The sequence below is a fragment of the Hakea prostrata genome, chromosome 3 (assembly GCF_041222555.1).
Source record: "Hakea prostrata isolate BN-2017 chromosome 3, UWA_Hpros_2, whole genome shotgun sequence".
NCBI classification, from domain to species: domain Eukaryota; kingdom Viridiplantae; phylum Streptophyta; class Magnoliopsida; order Proteales; family Proteaceae; genus Hakea; species Hakea prostrata.
The window spans coordinates 15,731,316-15,750,647 of NC_142602.1; the positions used below are offsets into that span (position 1 = coordinate 15,731,316).

The window sequence follows — 19,332 nt, forward strand, 5'->3', positions numbered from 1 at the left end:
AAAATAACACAATGTTAAGAATTTGAATCTCTACCGGGTCAATAATGAAATTCTACCAAAGATGTAATCGAAATACAAATAAGCTAAGTCCAAATGAAGACTATTACATATATAGCTAATCCTTGTTTTAAATCAGTTTGTGCTTGTACTTTTTCTACATCAATGCGATTTAGATCCTCTACTCTTAATAAAGACGTATAAGGGATTATGCTTGCCTCACACTCCTTCATCTCACAATTAAGAAGAAGGTCTACGTCGGAGCCGTAATGCTCGAATGTGTAGAAGATTCTAATTCGACATGTCAAATATGTCATTGCCAACTCAGCCAATCCTCCGGCAGGGAATTTTGGTATGCAATACAACCGACAAAGAGAATCAACGACGGCCCCTACCTACCTAACGTCCTAACCCTTATTGTGAGGCCTACCAGGCTACGGTATCCTCATTCGTACGTAATCGTATCTTACGAACCATATCATAAGCCAAGCCACAATCACACGTTAATTGAAGACGAATATTCTAATCTTGACCGTTGAAACACGGATCCCATGATGTGATAGGTAGGGAGATTTGGATGGATCTCCCTGTTCTTTCGAGACTGCCACGTATGACTCTCTCTCTCTCTCGTATCTTTCGAACTTTGGATCACGATTTTTTAATTCCCCAAAGAAATAATAATAAAAAAGAAATTACGGATAAAATGGTGGGAACCCAAAGCCCAGAGGTACCTTGTGGGCCCCGCTACTGTCTGTCAAATTGCCAGACTTTGACCCTCTTTTGAGACCGGGGCTCGACAATCTAGAAACCCTTAGTACCTCCCAAAAGACCAAATTACCCCCCCCCACTCTATTTCCTCTATGCTGCGCCCACACTAAAAAGTGGACCGACGAATTGCACACGTCCACGTGGCTTTAATATTTAAACAAACCCTTCCCAGGTCCAAGAGTAGTGGATCAGAGATGTTTGGTCAATGCTTCTCTTTCTCTCTCTCTCTCTCTCACTCTCTGTTGTTCCCTCCGCGGTCCAAACACTCCATCTGCTTTGCCAGTTTGCCCTGTTTCTTTTCTTTTCCTTCTTCTTTAATATCACTTCCACCCACAAAAAGATCCTTAAAGGGTTCTCTCAGTTTTTGAATTTTTCTGCTGTAACAAAATTTCTCGGTTTGTTTAATTAAAAGGAGAGGAAACAAAGGCAGCAGAAACACATACCAACGCATCTTTCTTGTGCTTGGTCACTCCTTTTCATGTCGTCTACTGTTGCCTTCCTCTCTCTTCTCTTCCATCTGCAAAAAGCAACAAAAACCCATATGATACAGAGAGAGAGCGAGAGAGAGATCATGGCCAGAGTGGACCCATCAGAAGGTTTCTTTCTTGTACCTAAAGGGAAAGCTTGGGAAACTAAACTACAAAATTATCATCCACAGATACCCACAAAGCTCAAAAGACAAGGAACAGGGTGGGGAAATCTATAATCATTTTCCATAATCTATTCTCCTTTTTATATGTACAATTCATTATTCCAGTCCTCATTTTGAATCTCTCGGAAGCTTTCCTCTCTTTCCTGTATCTATCTTCCGAATCTTCTTCACATTTCATGGTTACCAAAAGAACAGGGGGAAAAAAATAAAAATAAAAATAAAAATCAGAATCCAATTCCAACACCCCTCTTTACCCCCCACATTTACAGTTTACACCCCCCTCCCTTCCCCCTCCTCTCACCCCACCCTCTTCAACCCCACTCACAAACATGGCTTTGACACACCATATTCCAACATGGCTGATCAGCAAAACTCAGCCATGACCAATCCTCCCCCATGCCACACCCAAAAGTCCTCGTGTCATACTGCTGGCCGGCCATTGCTCAAAAAGGGACTACAGATCCCTGCATCATATTTTCCGAGGCATGCGGCCAATGATTCTGATCAGTAGTCTGATCAATTCAATGTATGCCTTTGATTTTCTGATCCTTCTTCATCACTTATCCTCGATAAAAATCCTGTGTATAAAGTCCCGAAATCTCTTCGAGTAGAGCTTTGGATCAACAGCAGAGATGGATGTCGGATCAGCCTGCAGGGACTTGTATGCATGCTCTAATTTTTTGCTGATATCATAGTCTTGGAGGATGTCAATGATTCCAAAGTATAGAATTACTTCATAGATCTCACCACAACCACCACGCAGTGGAGTTAAATCTCCTCCTCCAATTGGGTTGAATGGTTCAAAATCACTCCTCCTCATCACCTGCTCTGCTCTTGCAGGCATGTTTGCTCCTAATTGGACAAATGGTCTCCTGATTGGTATTGAACAAGTCAATAAGAAACTCAACAAGTATAAATAACTCGTAATTGAATTTCTTAGACATATATAATAAAATACAAAAGTCAATTGATCATGCACAACCATCTCTTGATAATTTAATGTTTGAATATTTTCTTATAGTTTAGATCCCATATAGATAAATTAGAATAACCAAAGTTCCAAAGTCTAATTTCCTAGCTAACCAAACACTATGACCCAATTAGATTACAGGTCCTTTCTGCAGCCCAAATGTTGTTAAGTGTCCCCAGTGACAAACAAAACTGATCTTTCGTTTTTCATATGTAAGCAAATGTTACCAACCATAACAAAAGGAAAAAACAAACTCCCTTGTTTTTATCCAAGGAAAGCATAAATGACCCATGCTGGCTATACCCCACGCACCCACCTATAAGTGCTGTCAAAAGATTTATCCTCAAATTCACCATGATAAACAAGACCACTTCCACTTATTCCAATCAACAAATTTCAGATTTAGAGAACAAATGAAGAGCTTATTCCTTCCAATGAGAGAGAGAGAGAGAGAGAGAGAGAGGAAAACTTGGACTACTACATATTCGTATTTCCTATTGTTGTTGGCAATAAGAAATATTCTTCCACAATAGCAAAGCCAATGATGTAAGATTATTGAAATTTCAAGGTCAGAATGGAAACCAACAAAAGCCTTTTTTCCATAATTATGAGATGAACAAGCTGTCTCAAATGGTTGGTTCAAATAACACCAACATAGTTCATCTAAAACTTGGAGTAAGTCACAAGTAGATAAGAATACCTGCCAGCCACAAGACGATCCATATCCTGCAACTCCGCACCAAAGAAACGACACCCACTTCTACCTTTATGATCTTGACATGTTTCCCTGTTGCCTGAGGAAACGTTAAGGTACGTGTTTTAGCTTTTCAGCATCCCTATGGGCCATGTCTTCCCCAACTTTCACATAGCAGAAGATACGAAGACAAACAAAAGCAACAAACTGCAGAAATGATTCTTTTACCTGAAGCCACAATTAGTGGCGACAACCCCAATTTATCGCCTGTATAAGTATCACGGAAGTGAAGACCCACCAAGAGGCTGTAATCCATTATCCTCTCAGCTTCCAAAAATTCACAGTCACGATCGATTTGTCTGAAAACAAATGGACCACAATCTAATCAATCACCAATTGCAATGAATACCAAGATAATATTGAAAATTTAATGAAACAAAATTTCCATTGTCTTGGATTATTTATTAGTCTTAATCTTCATAAAATTAAAGGTGTGCCACCAAAACTCAACCTCATTAGTTCTTCAAACCAAGATCTTTGCAGGCGAAACACAAAATTGAGATCAAGGTCCTTCAGCGTGGTCGTCTCATCAATCTCCCCCTCAGGTTTGTCAGTTGTACGGCCATGGGAGGATCCTTTAAGGTCAAACCGTCTGTGGATTCGGTAATCCGAGCAGAACAAATTGCCCATCACAATGAACCGGGTCTAATTTCCAGACACAAGCATAATTATCAGAAAATCAATTGCTTACACTGAACCTCAATACCCAAAAAATGCATATAACATCCAAAACATACCTTCTGACCACCAACTGGTTTGACACAGTGCACTCCGAAGAATTTTGTAACCAGGGAGTTCTCATACCGACACACATGTTGATAGTAACTTGGAAGCATCCTAAGAAGCACCTGAGTATGGAAAAATAAGAACAATCAGATATGAAAAAGAATTTGGGTTCAAATTTTGTCATCTAGTCTTCTTGAAGATACAACCGAACAGAAAAAAATTCACAATCCATCACCAATTTACATACCTAGAGTCTGAAGGAATCTTGTGTTTTAAGGAACCTAACAGACTCGGGAAGAGGGATAGGTAACTGACCTTGACTTCAGATTTCTTCACGGTTTTTATCATGAACCGATCATCTTGTGTAAGGTAAAAGAAGCTTCCACTCTTCCCTGGAGAAGAAAATTCTCTCAGCGCGTCATTTCCGCAAATGGCTAGCATGTAATCCGCAGGATCAATATTGAACAACTTCCTCAGATATCTGAACAAAGGATAAATTTAATATTCATTACAGTAAGCTAATAGCCCTCGAAAAAGAGGGGAAAAACACAACGGAAGTGCAAACCGCCAATGCTCCAATCACAAATTTGAAAGAAATTGAAAACCCCAAATGGGTGAATCAAGGAATCAATACCTGAACACCATGGGACAGTAATCCTTCCATCGGAACTCCACCGACTGGTGAGGGGGTGTAATTTTAGATCCCTCCGTTGGAAACCTCGTCCAGAACTTCTCTCTTGGATCGAAATCCGACGGTTTAAGGTCCCGCAATGTCGAAGCAGGCTTGCCTACAGAATACCTACGAGTGAAACCAGAAGACTTACTAACAGAGATTAAAAATGAACAATGCTCAGAAAAACCCTACGAAACCATCACTCCATTCAATACCTGATACCAAGTTGAAGATTCAGCATCAAATCGTAGTTCTTATGCCCCTTAGATATCGGGTGTCCTGGTTTCTTAACCTCTCCAGCAAAATAACACGGACTTCGTCTCTGCAAATCGAGACCCCGATCCAAACCAGTTCCATCACGATAAAGCATCGATGCTTCCACATTATCAATGATATCGCAAGTGATATCCCCAGCTTCGCCATCAGATTCCCAAATGCAAATCCGTGGGAAATTCCTCTCCGCCAAGCTTCGTCTTCCACCATCTACCGAAGATCTTTTCCTGGTCGACAACATAAAGTTCTCCTCAGCCAAAGGACTCCTCTGCAAATCATTCCGATCCTTTAGGTTCTTACTCGCATAAAAAGTTCCATTAACATGTTGTTGATGCTTAAGATCCTTATTCCAAGAACCCACATAGCAACTCCCATCAGGCCAAGTAAAAACACCACTCCCTTTTGGAACTCCATTCTCCCATTGCCCATCATAACGATTTCCATTAGCCCAAATCAAAACACCTCTACCAGAGATCACACCGTTCTTCCACTCACCAACATACTCGTTCCCATTATTCCAGGCATACCTTCCTTGGCCTTCCTGCAAATTACGCCTCCATGTTCCTTCATAGTAATCTCCATTAGCGTAGTTTTTCTGACCAAATCCTTGTTTCCGGTCGGCGCACCAAGATCCACGGTAAGTGTCGCCATCAGCACCGATGAAAGTACCAACACCGTCCATTCTCCCAGCTTTGAATTCTCCTTCGTAGGTAGCACCAGAGGGCCAAGAAAACTTGCCTTTGCCAGAAGCTTTACCTCTTCGCCACTGACCTTCATACATACACCCGTCTCTCCAGAGATACTTCCCAGTACCGTGAGGAACGTTACCAACGAAGCCTCCAGTATAGAGATCACCGTTGGGGAGGATTTTCTCAAGAATAGTTGGGGTATCAACACCGATATCGTTGGTTGCAGAGATGGTTGGGGTTACTCTACGGGTGTTTACAGCCTGAGATCGGCTCCTGCCAACGATAAACGGTGAAGGTAGCACCAGAACTTCTTCTTCTTCTGCCTCTGCTGCTTCCTTATTGTTGTCTCCCTCTGACTTCTTCTTCTTGTAACCACCGTTTCCGATGTTGTCTTCCTCATCACAGAACACTGTTTCACGCATTTTCGATCTACAACCCAGTCAAATTCGCCGGAATGTCACCGGAGTCTGCAGCTTCTGCAGCATTTTCACGGCGATTCTGAACTGGGTTTGTTCGTTGGTTCTCAATCAGATAATCTCTGCTTTTTGGTGTTGTCTCGAACAACAGCAACAGCAGCAGACGTGAGAAAGCCGAGAACACAGCCAGCGAAGAAGTAAAAGGAAACAGAAACAGAAAAAAGAATGAAATAAGTGAGAATAAAAATTGGTTTAATGGACCGATGGGCCGGGCGGGCCGTATTTGGACGGAAATACCCTTGTACATTTACTGAAATGCCAACTCCATCGATTTGTCGCTTTTTTCTGGTTCCACCGTTCAATTTCAATCCCTGAAAATTACAATAAGACAAAAAAGTATCTGTTTCTTTCAAAATGTAATTTTTCGAGGGATCTGCCAACCAAACAACCCCTAAAAGAAAAAATTGTAAGGGAAATTGTTAAAGAGACAGAATTACCCTTGAATGGAAAGTGAATTGACATTACGAAAATGCCACTCCGTGATGATTTGCAGCACTGTGGGGCCAAAGGTATGTTTGGATTCTTTAGACTTTGAAGGGACAGTGGTTCGGTAAATTAATGCATCCAAGGTTTGAAGATTCCTTTGAGAACTTGAGAAATGTTTCTCAATTGGCTAAATTGTAGCTAAATGAAGTATAACCCTATAGTCATTGATAGTTTTCAAAGAGTCCCTTACTCTAACGGTTAGAATCCAGGTTTCAATGACAACCGTTAAATTAATGTTTATTTTGTTTTAGTTCCAAAAATAATGAAAACACAGGGTTATACTGGAGGCTTTTGTGTTTTTTAAACATAAAGTAGGGTGTCATTGCTTTAAGGCTTCCATTTTGAGGTACCAGTGCAATTTGCCCTTGATTTAAAGACTTTAAGTTGTGATTTTATGCATGTATGAAAATTCTGAGGGTGTGAATTTAAACAATCCACATGGCCTTCATCTAGCGCCCGAAAGGATAAGAAACACAGGGCTTCAAGACATTAATGATTTGAATCCGAGCATGGGTTGTATCTAGACACATTGGCATGGGCAAAATGATTAGCTTGCCTCGTATTGGTGGAAATATTGTCCTTATGTTTATTTTATCATAGCTGGTGTTGAAATACAATACATCAACCCTAAAAATTAAAAGAGGATGATATATGGTCATGTTGAATGTGTCATTCTCACATTTTGATAGTGTAAAAGTATGACATTGCCCGCATTAAATAATAATCCCACTAATGCCAATTCTTGGGTAAACTCCCATTAGCCAATACATGTCTATACTCTAGAGACTCAAAGCACATAAAGAGTAAAAAGACTTCCCTCTACACAAAGTAATAACAATTGCTTAGTGCCATTATACATGATGCATCTACCATGCTCTGTCATAAAATATTCATTTTAAAGGATATCGAGATAATTACATGAATCAATCAGACATGAAAATATTAGCCCAATAACCTCAAGGGGCTCACTCTGTTGGTAGAAAACCAACGTCTCATGGTCGAAGGTCAAGAAGTCAAATCTTCTGGTGGCCAACGGCGAAGTTTGACTTTATATTTAAAAAATTATCCAATAAATGTAGTTAAAGTATGTATAAATTGGTTTGGATGTACCTCATATCTAAAAAGAAGAAAGAAAATACTAGCCGAATCAAAGCTTTGTAAGTGTTCACCCAAGGTTTAAAGTATCGGTATCGAGTATCGTATTGGTTAGATGATTTTAAGAGACGTATCGTCCTATAACAAATATTGTATCGCTCTAGCTAATATATTTTAGAATAATTCAATAGAGAGTCGTATCGAGATGTATCGTATTAGTTTGGTCAAATATGGATACATATCGACTAGTATCGCATGGTATCGTGGGATACTTTAAATCTTGTGTCCACCTAGACAACACAGGGAGCTTAAGTGGGCTTCATAGTAGGTGAGTGGAAAATCAGTGACAGTAGATATCACTTCAGAAGTTTACCTAAAACAGAAACCACTTTAGGATTCTTTGGTTAGAAATTAAACAAAGTGGGAGGTGTTTCTCCTTTATTGATCTATATCTCATTTTGTCCTTAAATAAATCCAATGTGTGGCCCACTGATGCTTTTAATCTTAATGCTTAACTGTCTTCAAGTGAGTTGAAATTTGTCATTCATCACTATTTATAGCTTTCACATATGTTGAAGACCAAAAGCCAGCATTATCAAATTTTTTTCTTAGTGTGGTTATGACAATATAATCAATTATTCAATGAAGGAGCCTATCATTCTCATGACTAGGGTCTTACGTGAAGCCTCAACGACAATTCAAAACAAAAAAAAAAAAAATGCAGTAGAGGTAGAATCACAAGAATTCATCTAAAAAAACTTGTCAGGTTATGCACTAATGAAACTAAATTGATTACACAAGTGAGTAGAGCTTAAAATTTGGCCCTGGTGGCCTTAACCTACCCTAAGCCCTGCCCAAATAGGGCATTGGGTTAAAGATTTGACCATAAAGGTGGATCAGGGCCAAAATATTATGTGTTGAATCAAGATGAAGGGTTAGGCTTAGGGTTAGTGTCTGTCCTGCACAATCTGTCATGGTTAATCCCTGATTTTTTTACCATAATTATGGCCCTGATCCCAACAAACATAAGATCAGCATACAAAGAGACTAAGAAAGGAGACATTGCCAACTTACTTTCTTGTAGAGTTAGTGTTACTTAAATGGGTATTTTCTTCTAGGTATAAACAATTGATCAATAACTTAGATTTCTTTAAGGCTAGACAAGGAACATGGCCAATCAGGGACAGAGATTGGGCCAAAATATCCCAACATGGTCCAACCAAAGAGAATCAAAGTAAGATTGGACTTAGCTTGGCTTGTTAAGGTTTAGGGTCAAAAACAAGAATTTTAAGCCTTGAATCGGTGTTAGGATAAGAATAAGCTTAGCTAAGAACATACAAGGTTGAAAATGGATTTTGAAAAGCCTGAGTACCCTCCTGTCCCTGATGTAGCCCTACAAGTGAGAACACCAATTAAGGAACAACCATCGCAAAAGAACCTAAAGGGGAGAAAAAATTCAGTTGGGCAGAACTTAACTTTATTGGAAATTGCTTGATATATGATGTTAAAAGAAATGAATACCCAACAGATTTTGGTGTTTCTAAAACTGAAGGAGTCTAAGATCAACATTGGTAGGAACCTATAATATGTTTTTTTTTTTTTGTTCAAGAAAATACTTAGATGAAACACTCTAAAGAACCTACCAATATGTTTCAAAAGTTTGGGTTTTTTTGTTGGATATGTTTCAAAAGTTCAATTTACTAGCAAACATGATATTTATAGATCCAATAGAAGAAAAGTAAAGTTTTGAAGAGATGGGGAGAATTAAAGTAAAGAAAGAGACATGACATCTAATTCATGCTTGGCCTTCTTGTAATTTGGAGTGATTTCTTTTCATTAAATTACTCTCCCCTTTCAATCAATTTGAGCAAAAAGTCTTTTCCTTGATAGCCAACCGTGCGGCACTTAGACTTTCTTGCACTAGTCAGCCTAAACCCAGCTGGGTGAACTTGGCTCGCCTTGAGCTCTTTGCTCCTTGTTTATGCTTTGTACAATGAGTCCCTCCCTTTTTGGTGGGTGGTCTGTGGTTTGTTTTGTGTCTGAATCTTGGTTGGTTTCTGTGGGTCTGTTTTCTGGGATTTTCTGGCAGATCTTTTAGATGTAGATTCCTCTAGAATCTCCCTCCCTTCTAGATGTGGGCTGTGTGCCCTTGTTTATTTCTGTTGGGCTAGCCCATGTGTGGCCATGATATTATCCATTGGGCCTTGTTTGGGTTGTGTCTTCTCCCCCCCTTTCCGTCCGTCCTCTCTGTTTTCATCGTGGAACCTCCTTTTGTTCTTGGCGCCACTCGTTTGTTCCCCTTGCTTCGCTCTCGGGCATCCCTTCCACTTCACCAATACTCTCGCTCGGAGGCCCCCCGTTTGCGCTTCTCGTCCGCCTTATTGTTCCGCCTCCTTGTCTGGATGTTGTTTGCTTGTGGTGCCCTTGTGGTCCCCGACTAGGATCCTCCGCATCTCCTTGGTGGCTTCAACATACTTCTTGCATGGAGCGATGGATCTTGGCTTTGGTGGGAGGTCTGTTGGTGGACCTTACCCACTTTCTTCACGATTTTGACGGGCCTTCATCCGCGCCGTCCTTTGTGCCCTTTCGCGGACTTGTTGTTGGGGTGTACTTCCCTGACCATTCCCCTTGCGTTTGCGGGTCGTCTTCCTTGTGGCCCCTTCTTCATCTTCTTTGTGGCTTTGTCTGTTGCTTAGCCACATCCACCTTTTCGCCTTGGTTGTAGGCTTCGGGCAACTCGGGGGCATCACGTCCTTGAACTCCTCTAGAGTTCTCTTGACCTCCTTCGGTCCGGCGCCTTGGGGACATCCTCCTTGTCTTCCAAGAGTGCGCCAAATGTGTGACTTGCCCCTCTTCGGCTCCCTTCTTCAATTGCATGGCCGAAAGAAGCTTCGGCCCCTCCTTAGTCCCTTGTATCGTTGGGACCATACAAGGTGCTCCTTCCTCCATAATGCACACCTTGTTTAAGAATGGCATAGGTACGACCTTGACCCGTGTCAAGAATTCCATGCCAAGCACCAAGTCGAGTCGTCCATTGTCACGACCGACAAGTCCACGGTGCCTTTCCAGCCCCAATTGTCATCTCGACTCCTTGGCAACTCCCTCGATAGGGCGTGCCTTCGAGTTGGCCGCTTTAAGGCTCCCTCTTTCCTTGCTCGTTTTGAGCCCCAAACGCTTGCCTCCTCCGTTGAGACAAAGTTGTGTGTTGCCCCCGTATCAACCATGGCCCTTGCCATTTTGCCGTTGATACGCACCTCTCGTACATCAACCCCTTTGTTGATGTAGGGGCTTTGTCTTCCTTGGCCTTGATAGCACCAAGCCGCTGCAATGATCCCATGTGCACCTCCTCTTCATCCGTGTCTTCGAGGAGTGCACTTAGGGCCTTCCGTTTTGGGCAATCCCTAGCCCAATGTGGTCCATCACAAAGGAAGCACTTGTCTTTGGGCTGGAATTTCTTCTTCTTTTCTTGCTTGCCACCCTCCTTGTTCGAAGAGAACTTGTTTGTGCCTTCCCTTGTGTGGTCGGTCTTTGACCCCTTCTCTCCCCCACCTTTGCCATTATTGCTCTTCTTGGCCTTAGACTCGTCCCTTCGAAACTCTATTAAGGACTCCGCCGCCGCTATAGCCGTAGCAAGATCTTGTACACCTCGCGTTGTAGCTCTTGCGAGGCCCAATTTTGGAGCCCATCCATGAAGTCGAAGAGAAGTTCCTCTTCGGTCATACTGGACCTCCAACATGAGTGTTGAGAACTCCTTCACGTAGTCTCGAATCGACCCCGTGTGCTTTAGCCTCTTGATGTTCTTTCGGGCCAAGAATGCAGCATTCTCCGGATAAAATTGTTTCTTAAGCTCTTTCTTAAAGTCTTCCCATGTGTCTATGGTGCACGTACCTCTTTGCATGTCGTTGTACCTTCGTCTCCACCATAGAGCTGCGGTTTCGGTGGGTAGAGTTGCCGGTCTTGATCTTGGTAGACTCGTCCTCCATCGCGTAGCCTCGAAATACCGCTCCATGTGCCATAGGAAGTTGTCACCTCCCGAGCATCTCTTGTTCCCTCGATGCCTTAGGCTTTGGCACCTCCACCCTTGGTGCTTCACGCCACACATTCCCACCAATCGTGGTTCTCCCGCCGTTGCTACCTCTCTACTCAACTCATGCATACGAGCTTCCACCGCGGCGATCCTTTCCACCACTTGGGTTTGAAGAGCATCAAGTCGTTGTTGTTGTTTGTGCTCCATGGTGTTGAGAGCACCCAATAGGAACTCCTTGAGCTCGTCCATCCGGCCATCGAGCTCATCGGTCCTTTGCTCCCCAACGTCGGCGTTCCCTTGCCTCGGCCTCGCCAACTCCCCCGCGTTAGCGTGGCTCCTGTTGCCTCTCCGCTTCTCCTTGCCCTTGCGCCTATCCTTGGTGGTGTGGGTCTCCCTCCCACGGTTTAGCTCCTCTTGTGCCCATTGCGTCTCGGCTCGCTCGTCTCGTGTTTTCCCCCGCTGCCCCCACCGAGCTCGTACCCAAATGTCCGGCCTTGTTTTGACTGCCCCGTGCCGCCTTGCCTTTCTTGCACTAAGTCAGCCTAAAACCCAGCTAGAGAGGTAGAAGAAACTTAGAGCTCAAAGAGAACCTTGGGACTCGTATTGCTCACTTGTTTATGCTTTGTCATGGTCCCTCCCCTATTTATAGGTGGGTGGATACTGAATGGTTGTGTTTGCGTGTCTTCTTGGTTGGAATATTCTGTGGTCTAGATATTTCTGATATTTCTGGCGATACTTTATGTGTGTTCCTCTCTCCCTCCCTCGATGTGGGCGTGTCCCATTGTGTTTTTCTAGTTGGGCTCCCATGTGTGGCCCATGAATATTTACCAGGGGGGGGGGGGGGGGGGGGGGGTGGGGGGGGGCGGGTGGGTGTAGAATTTATTGGGGGGGGGGGGGCGGGTTTTCTTCCCCCCCCCCCCCCCTCCACGGGGCGGCGCCGACCCGGAACAGGGGGACCCCGAATGAGAAACAAAAACAATAACCAGATTCCATCATTATAATCTAAGTGTATTCACAGTTTAGTGTCGAGGCTCTAACTTCTCACCTTACAAAAATATGCTACAGGAGAGCAAAGGCATTGAACTGCTTCTTTCAAGCTTGATCCAACCTCCAAATCCTAGCAAAATGGCTCTAGTTTTAGTCCTATACAAATCTTTGTGCACAGAAGTTATCAATTTCAAAGTTTCACCATTAGTAGTTTACCTCATCAAGTGCCTTTCCACACAGTTCCTTGTAGTTTTTATAGATTGCTTTGAGATGGGGCTTGCTTCTGGTTGATAATATCCTTACCACCTCTTCATCCTCAACTGGGTTCTTTTTATCGGCATTCTTGATGGCATTACAAAACATTTTGGCCTCTGATTTCGCAACCTCGTCGTTCACTTTCGAACCTTCATACCTGTAAGCACTCACTAGTGCTACTAAGAGCTGTCCAGAAACAAAACTCATTGCATTAGCAGCAGCAGCAGCAGCAGCAGAAGTATGAAGTTGCAACCAAAGTAGGGTGGTGGTGAATGGTGATTCAAGAAACTGTAACCTTACATTGGGACTAATGGGCTATTAATGGGCTTGAGGTACACCAAATGGGTTAGATACTCACATTGCGGTTGCTGCTCCTCCCATGGAGATGTGAAGCAACATCTTCCTCAATGGAGTGATCAAAGAGGGACTGATAACCCTTCCTTACACCCAACAGCTCTTCAGATGATCTGCTGCAACTGATCTCAATAATAACATCATACGAAGAGTTCTCCTTAGTCAAAGCTTCTTTTGCCATTCGAGCATCCCTTTCCCAAGGGTGCATTGTCCATATCACCACAGCATTCTGCACATTTGAGCCCAAGCTTTATTATCATTTTCTTTTTCTGAAAAAAAAAATCATTTAAGAATTAAGAAAAATAAGTATCTATTTATTTCAATGCTATAATTAGAGAATGAAATCAAGTAAAGAATTGTGCTTCCCTCAAACTTCTCAACCACATATTTACGAAGGAGACCTACTTCTAGTCAAGCGTGGATCATCTCTTGACGGCTTTACAACCATAAATTACGTGGGGCCCACAAGTAAAAAATAATAATAAATCACATCACCTAATCTTGTGGGCCCACTGTAATTTGTGCAACAGTCAAGGAGACGAACCGGACTCCTTCTAGTGTCGTGAAAATGTGTGAGAGGAGCAAACTCTTCTAGTCCGTAAGGATAAAAGATCTGGACTCTATAATATGCATCACCCAAAAAAAAGAACCCACAAGATTTGGGTGATGGGTTCTTTTTCTTTCTTTTTTTTATTTTTTTATTTTTTTTTTTTTTTTTTCCCCCCCCGCCCCCCAGATTTGTGGTGGTAAAGCCGCTCCCCTGATGGGGTGATGATCCGGATTTCTAATTTCTCCTCTCTCTTTTTTTTTGTGAAACTAAAGTATTCGGGTCAACTTGTGTGCACTCTCGCCTAGTCTTCAGGGGTTAGCTTGATATATGGGGTAAGTCGAAATCATCACAACTCAAGGAGATTTGAATTCTTGACTTGCTACTTATGAGGTGTTAGTCTTTTACCAGAGCGAAGCTCTTGGGCTAGGAGTTCAAATTTACTAAGCCCAGGAGCCCACCAACAGAAAAATGAACCCCTTGGTGCAATCTTAGTCCGCTTAAATTAAACATGAGAGAGAGAGAAAAAAATCTGAAATTGTTAAGAATTTTACCCTGAAACGAGAGAATTCACGTTCGAGAATCGGCAATGTGATCAGCATTCCACTTTTCAAACGGACGATCATCATCTTGTGTGAAGAAAAAAGGGCAATCCTTCCTGAAAATTTTCTTCTCTTCCGTTTTCCATTTCCCTAATACCCTAATAATCGATTCCTCATCAACTCCAAATCCTACACGAAATTAAGAAATGTTGAGATCAAATTCTAGAGATACAAGACAAGATTGGTATGAAATTGAAAGGAGTAAAGACAGATTAATGAGAAGCGAACCTGAGAAAGATTTCGTGAGAGCATCAATTTCTTCTTGCGGTACTGGTAGAGCCATTCTTCTTCCTTTTTCGATTTCTCTGGTTCCTAATTTCAACAAATTCGAGATTAAAAATCTCTAGGCAAAGGTAACAGCTAGCTGCAACTACGGAAGCAAGTGAGTGATTTTTCAGACCGTTTCTTAAATCCAATTTTTTTTTAATTCAGTTAAATTCTTAAATCCAATATTTAAGACCATTAAAAGGCCTTTTCTCACCAATAGTTTATTTAATGATTACTCTATATGAAATTATTATTAGGCTCACAAGCATAGTTTTTTTTTTTTTTTTTTTTTTTTTTTTTTTTTTTTTTTTTTTTTTTTTTTTTTTTTTATTAAAAAAAAAAAAAAAAAAATAAAAAAAAAAAAAAGGGGGTTTTTTTTAAAATTTTTTGGGTTGTTTCCCCTCACCTTTGTTCATGAAAAATTTTCTAATATAACATTAAGGAATCTAGATTTCACATTAATAAATTTTCATAGAACAACATCATGGAACCTACAAGCTATATGAGAACGTGTAAATGTCCTTTACGTACTCTTTTAGCGTTTTATGTATTTCTTTTATCCCCGTGCTTGGGCTTTGGTTCAATGAATTTATACATTCATTAAAGAAGAAAAAAATATACCTAGATTTTTTTTTTTAAATATCTCTCAAACTAATCCAATAATGATGGAAGCTTTGAACCTAATCAAAAGTTCTCTCCATTATGAGGTTTTTTTTAAAATTCAATAATATATAATTTCGTGGAGGGGTTTACTTGGTGCAACAATCAATAAAATCTCAATTGTGTTTGGAGGCCTTGAAGGTCAAGGCATCCAAATAGTGTCTTAATAATAATAGTTGTTGGGGGTAAAGCTACATAGAGAAACTGAACTCTGCTTAGGAGGAAATCTTTTAGAGTGAATTTGTCTTTCGACATATAATTTTGGCTCATAATTCATAATTTGTTGATTTTAAATCAATATAAGTCCTCAATTTTTGATGTAGTTTTTGAAGTTCCCTTTTTTTTCCAATCACCTCTCAGGTTTGGATTTCTTCGGGGGGGGGGGGAGAGGGGAGACCCCCAACGCCCCCAATTTTTTTTCTTTTATAAGAAATTTGCATTAATGTAACACTGGGAGAACCAGAAGGTTATCATCAGGTATAGTCGTTGCTATTTTTAGTCTCTAACTCTTTTTGGGTTTTCAAGCTTTATTATGATTTATTAAAAGTTTTACGAGTTTTTCAATTGGACAAGAGTACTAAATTTACAAGATAAAATCATTTCTCATTAGCGAAATCCATGGAATTCGTTGGAGGCATCAGAGATGAGAGTGAGATGATGAGAAGTTATAGACACTCCATTTTATCTCTTTGTGGTTCAGAATTATCTTCAGTTTCATTTGATTTAGGTGATCTGAACTAAGGAAAAAGGAAATGGCTTCATTGAGAGTACCCAACGTGGTTCCTACTCCAACCCAAGACAGTGAGAGACTCAAAAAGGCTTTCAAAGGTTCCTTTAATTTTGTTGTTTTACTATCCTTTCTGGGTTTTTTTCGTGATTTACTACGAAATTTTGTTCATGATGATGATGATGATGAATGATGCAGGATGGGGAGCAGATGAAGAAGGAGTGATATGGGTTCTGGGTCACAGAAATGCAAGCCAGAGGAAGAAGATCAGAGAGACATACGAGCAGCTCTATAAAGAATCCCTCATTGATCGACTCCATTCTGAGGTTTCTGGCGATTTTAGGGTTTGTTCTTCTCTAGCAATCCCCTTTACTACTATTTCATGTTATATCAATTTCTCATTATATTTTATGATTTAATAATTGAAAAACCCAAATTCCATTGAGGTTGCAACTGTATCTCAAGGAAATGACTTGAACATGCTTTCTCTATTCGTTTGGCTAGGCAAAGAGTATGTTTTTGTTGATGAACTAAATAAGCCATAACATGTAATTGCCATTTACTTAGAGGTCGCACGGCCACGTTCAACGGAGGCCTATAAATGTCCCCTCTTCAATGAATGTACATAATGTTTTGTATAACTTTCGTTGTACTCATGAAAATAAATAAATGCCCTTCTTCAGAGAAGTGATATAATCCAGATCAAATGAATTAGAAGAGCTGAGGGCAAATCTAAGATAATCTTTAGAGAAGTGATGAGAAAGGATATGCATAGCTTGGGTCTTGAATCTAGCATGACCTCAAACAGAGCTGATTGGAAACCAATAATCCATGTAGCCGACCTCATTTGATTGGGACAAGGCTTCTTGTTGTTGTTGTTGGTTTTCTTAACAAGTAATCAATTCAATGAGATGACAAAAACCCGTCATTGCCGTTTGGACTTCTAAGTTTTAAAATTAGAGATTCTAACCTGGTTTTCACTATAAGATGTGTTCATCAATATGAAGGAGATATCTGTGGAACAACTTTATCATTGATTCCTGTAGTCTAGCCCCCTCTATTGCCTGTGTTATCATGTATGATTTGAATGATTATTTCCAATACATGGTGCAATCCATTTTCTTGCAAATTAGACTCTAGATAAGACAACCTCGTAGATCCTCTACTAGTCGTTCCACTCACTTACCAGTTCAGAGATGTGTACACTAAAACAGAAAACAATGGTGGAGAAAGCAAAAGCTGAATTTGGGATCCTCTTAACTGTTTGAGCAAGTAGAGTAAAGCCACTCAGGGTTGCCTCCTCGAAAGAGAAAGACATGTTCATAAACCATGTATTTTCCCATAAGACATGTTTGTTGGCCACTCAAACAATTCTTCTGATAGTCACACTTTTTAGGGGAAAAACATATATAACCCCTCTTGCAAACCTTCATAAAAGGAAATCACTGTTTTGAAACATTAAGTAAAACCAATTAAAAATCCCATCATGATCTTATCCTTCTGTCTACTGGAAAAATAAGTTCCCGTCGCCTGCCACAGTTGGGGCATAAAGCTCATGCCTATCTAACATGCTTGTGAATATCTGATTACTGATAAATTCTGGTTTATGAATTTACATATGTGAGGTGGTGTTCTCTTGAATGCAACACTGACCTCCTGATGAGAACAGAAAGCGATCATCTTATGGACATTGGATCCTCCAGAAAGGGATGCGAAATTGGCTAATGAAGCCTTACAGAAAATGGAGAAGGGAATTAAATATCTCCAAATGATCATAGAAATTTCATGTGCATCATCCCCAGATCATCTGATGGCTGTGAGACAAGCCTACTGTTCCACCTTCGATTGCTCACTTGAAGAACACATCACTACCACTGTAACCCCACCCCTCCGAAAGGTAAACCTATCACTCATTATGCATTCTGCAAGCACTCCATTTAAACCAGCTAACTTTTCTGCAGTTATTTCTTATTTTGATCAACTGCAGTAAAAAGATTGATTGCTTACAGATACAAGTAAATAACTATAGTCTAAGTAACTGATCAGTCTGGTAGGGTACAGCACTCTATTAATCTGAATTGATATGTGAAATTTGCAGCTTCTTTTGGGGCTAGTGAGTTCCTACAGGCATGACAGAGAAGTAGTGGATGCCACTGTTGCAGATTCAGAGGCTTCTGTGCTTCATGATGCCATCAAAAAGAAGCAGTTGGATCAAGATGATGTGGTATGGGTACTAAGCACCAGGAATATGTTTCAACTCAGAGCAACATTTGAGTGTTACAAACACAAGTATGGGAATCCCATAGACCAGGTATTCCATCAGGACCTACATCTATGTAGTTTTCATTCTTGTATACATTTCAACTAATACCGATGATTATAAATTAATAGGACATTAAAGAAAGTGGCACTAGTGATTTGTTGTACATCTTAAGAATGTTAATTTGCTGCATAGACACCCCTGAGAAACACTTTGCAGAGGTGCGTAAAACACAACTTTCTTGGCTTTCTATTAGCTATGGTTCTTCTTATTGATGATTCATTAGATGCAGCTTTTTGTGACTATTAATTTCTCTCTCATTCCCTGAACTGTCATTAGGTTGTGAAAAAATCAGTTAGTGGGGTTGGAACACATGAGAATTCACTAACTAGAGTCGTGGTCACTCGTGCTGAAGTCGATGCGATGAAGATTAAAGAAGAGTACTCAAAAATGTACAAAACTAGCCTTGAGAAGGCAGTCATTGGTGATACATCTGGAGACTACAAAAATTTCTTAGTCACTTTGCTTGGAGGAAGATTCTGATGTTCACTTGTGGCCTGTAAACTTGGTCACCAGTTTGCTATTCCTTTTTACTGCTCGCTTGTAGATAGGCTCCAATGAAGTTTCAACAGAACTGGATTCACTACACCAGCCATCCATGGAAACCTCTGCAGCTAATTGAAAATTGAAAACTTCAGAAATTGATTATGTCATGGATCTTAATCCCAACATATGACTTTGTCATCTATTGTCTCCGAGAGATCCTCCTCAAGCAAATTTTCCCTCACCTATCAATTTCAACTTAGGCAAGAGGAACATTTCCAAGTTTGTTTTGGTTTATTGATCTGCAAGCTTCTTCTGCCCCCCCCCCCCCCCCCATCAACTCCCTGAACCCAGTTCTAATCTGATTCAGTCACAACTCACAAGTGAAAAAGGGGAAGAAGCTCTGCTCTCTTAAAGCTTGATTTGGGTCAATACTCTGGATGCATCATTGGCATTGTTAGCACTTATTTATGTTCGAAATCTTTCTTTCCTGTTAAAAGATATTTTCTTGCACATCCCATATTTGGTTTTTACAACAAGCCTT

The 19,332-nt window shown here is 40.8% G+C and overlaps 2 protein-coding genes across 2 annotated transcripts; one reads left to right on the top strand and one right to left on the bottom strand.

Annotated features, from left to right (window-relative positions):
• Positions 1–263: 263 nt before the first annotated feature.
• On the bottom strand, positions 264–6,121 carry PIP5K2 (phosphatidylinositol-4-phosphate 5-kinase 2). The gene is made up of 8 exons (XM_089149416.1): positions 4,756–6,121; positions 4,502–4,666; positions 4,183–4,348; positions 3,879–3,989; positions 3,593–3,786; positions 3,310–3,440; positions 3,088–3,181; positions 264–2,289 (listed from the first exon to the last, which is right to left on the bottom strand). Exons 1-8 carry the CDS (start codon positions 5,922–5,924, stop codon positions 1,974–1,976), a joined length of 2,346 nt encoding a protein of 781 aa, XP_089005542.1. The 5' UTR covers positions 5,925–6,121; the 3' UTR covers positions 264–1,973.
• A 9,602-nt stretch (positions 6,122–15,723) lies between these two features.
• Positions 15,724–19,100, top strand: LOC149021160 (annexin D3-like). Its single transcript, XM_089147061.1, has 6 exons — positions 15,724–16,086; positions 16,184–16,329; positions 17,655–17,882; positions 18,084–18,296; positions 18,377–18,466; positions 18,585–19,100. Exons 1-6 carry the CDS (start codon positions 16,011–16,013, stop codon positions 18,786–18,788), a joined length of 957 nt encoding a protein of 318 aa, XP_089003187.1. The 5' UTR covers positions 15,724–16,010; the 3' UTR covers positions 18,789–19,100.
• The last annotated feature ends 232 nt before the right edge of the window (positions 19,101–19,332 follow it).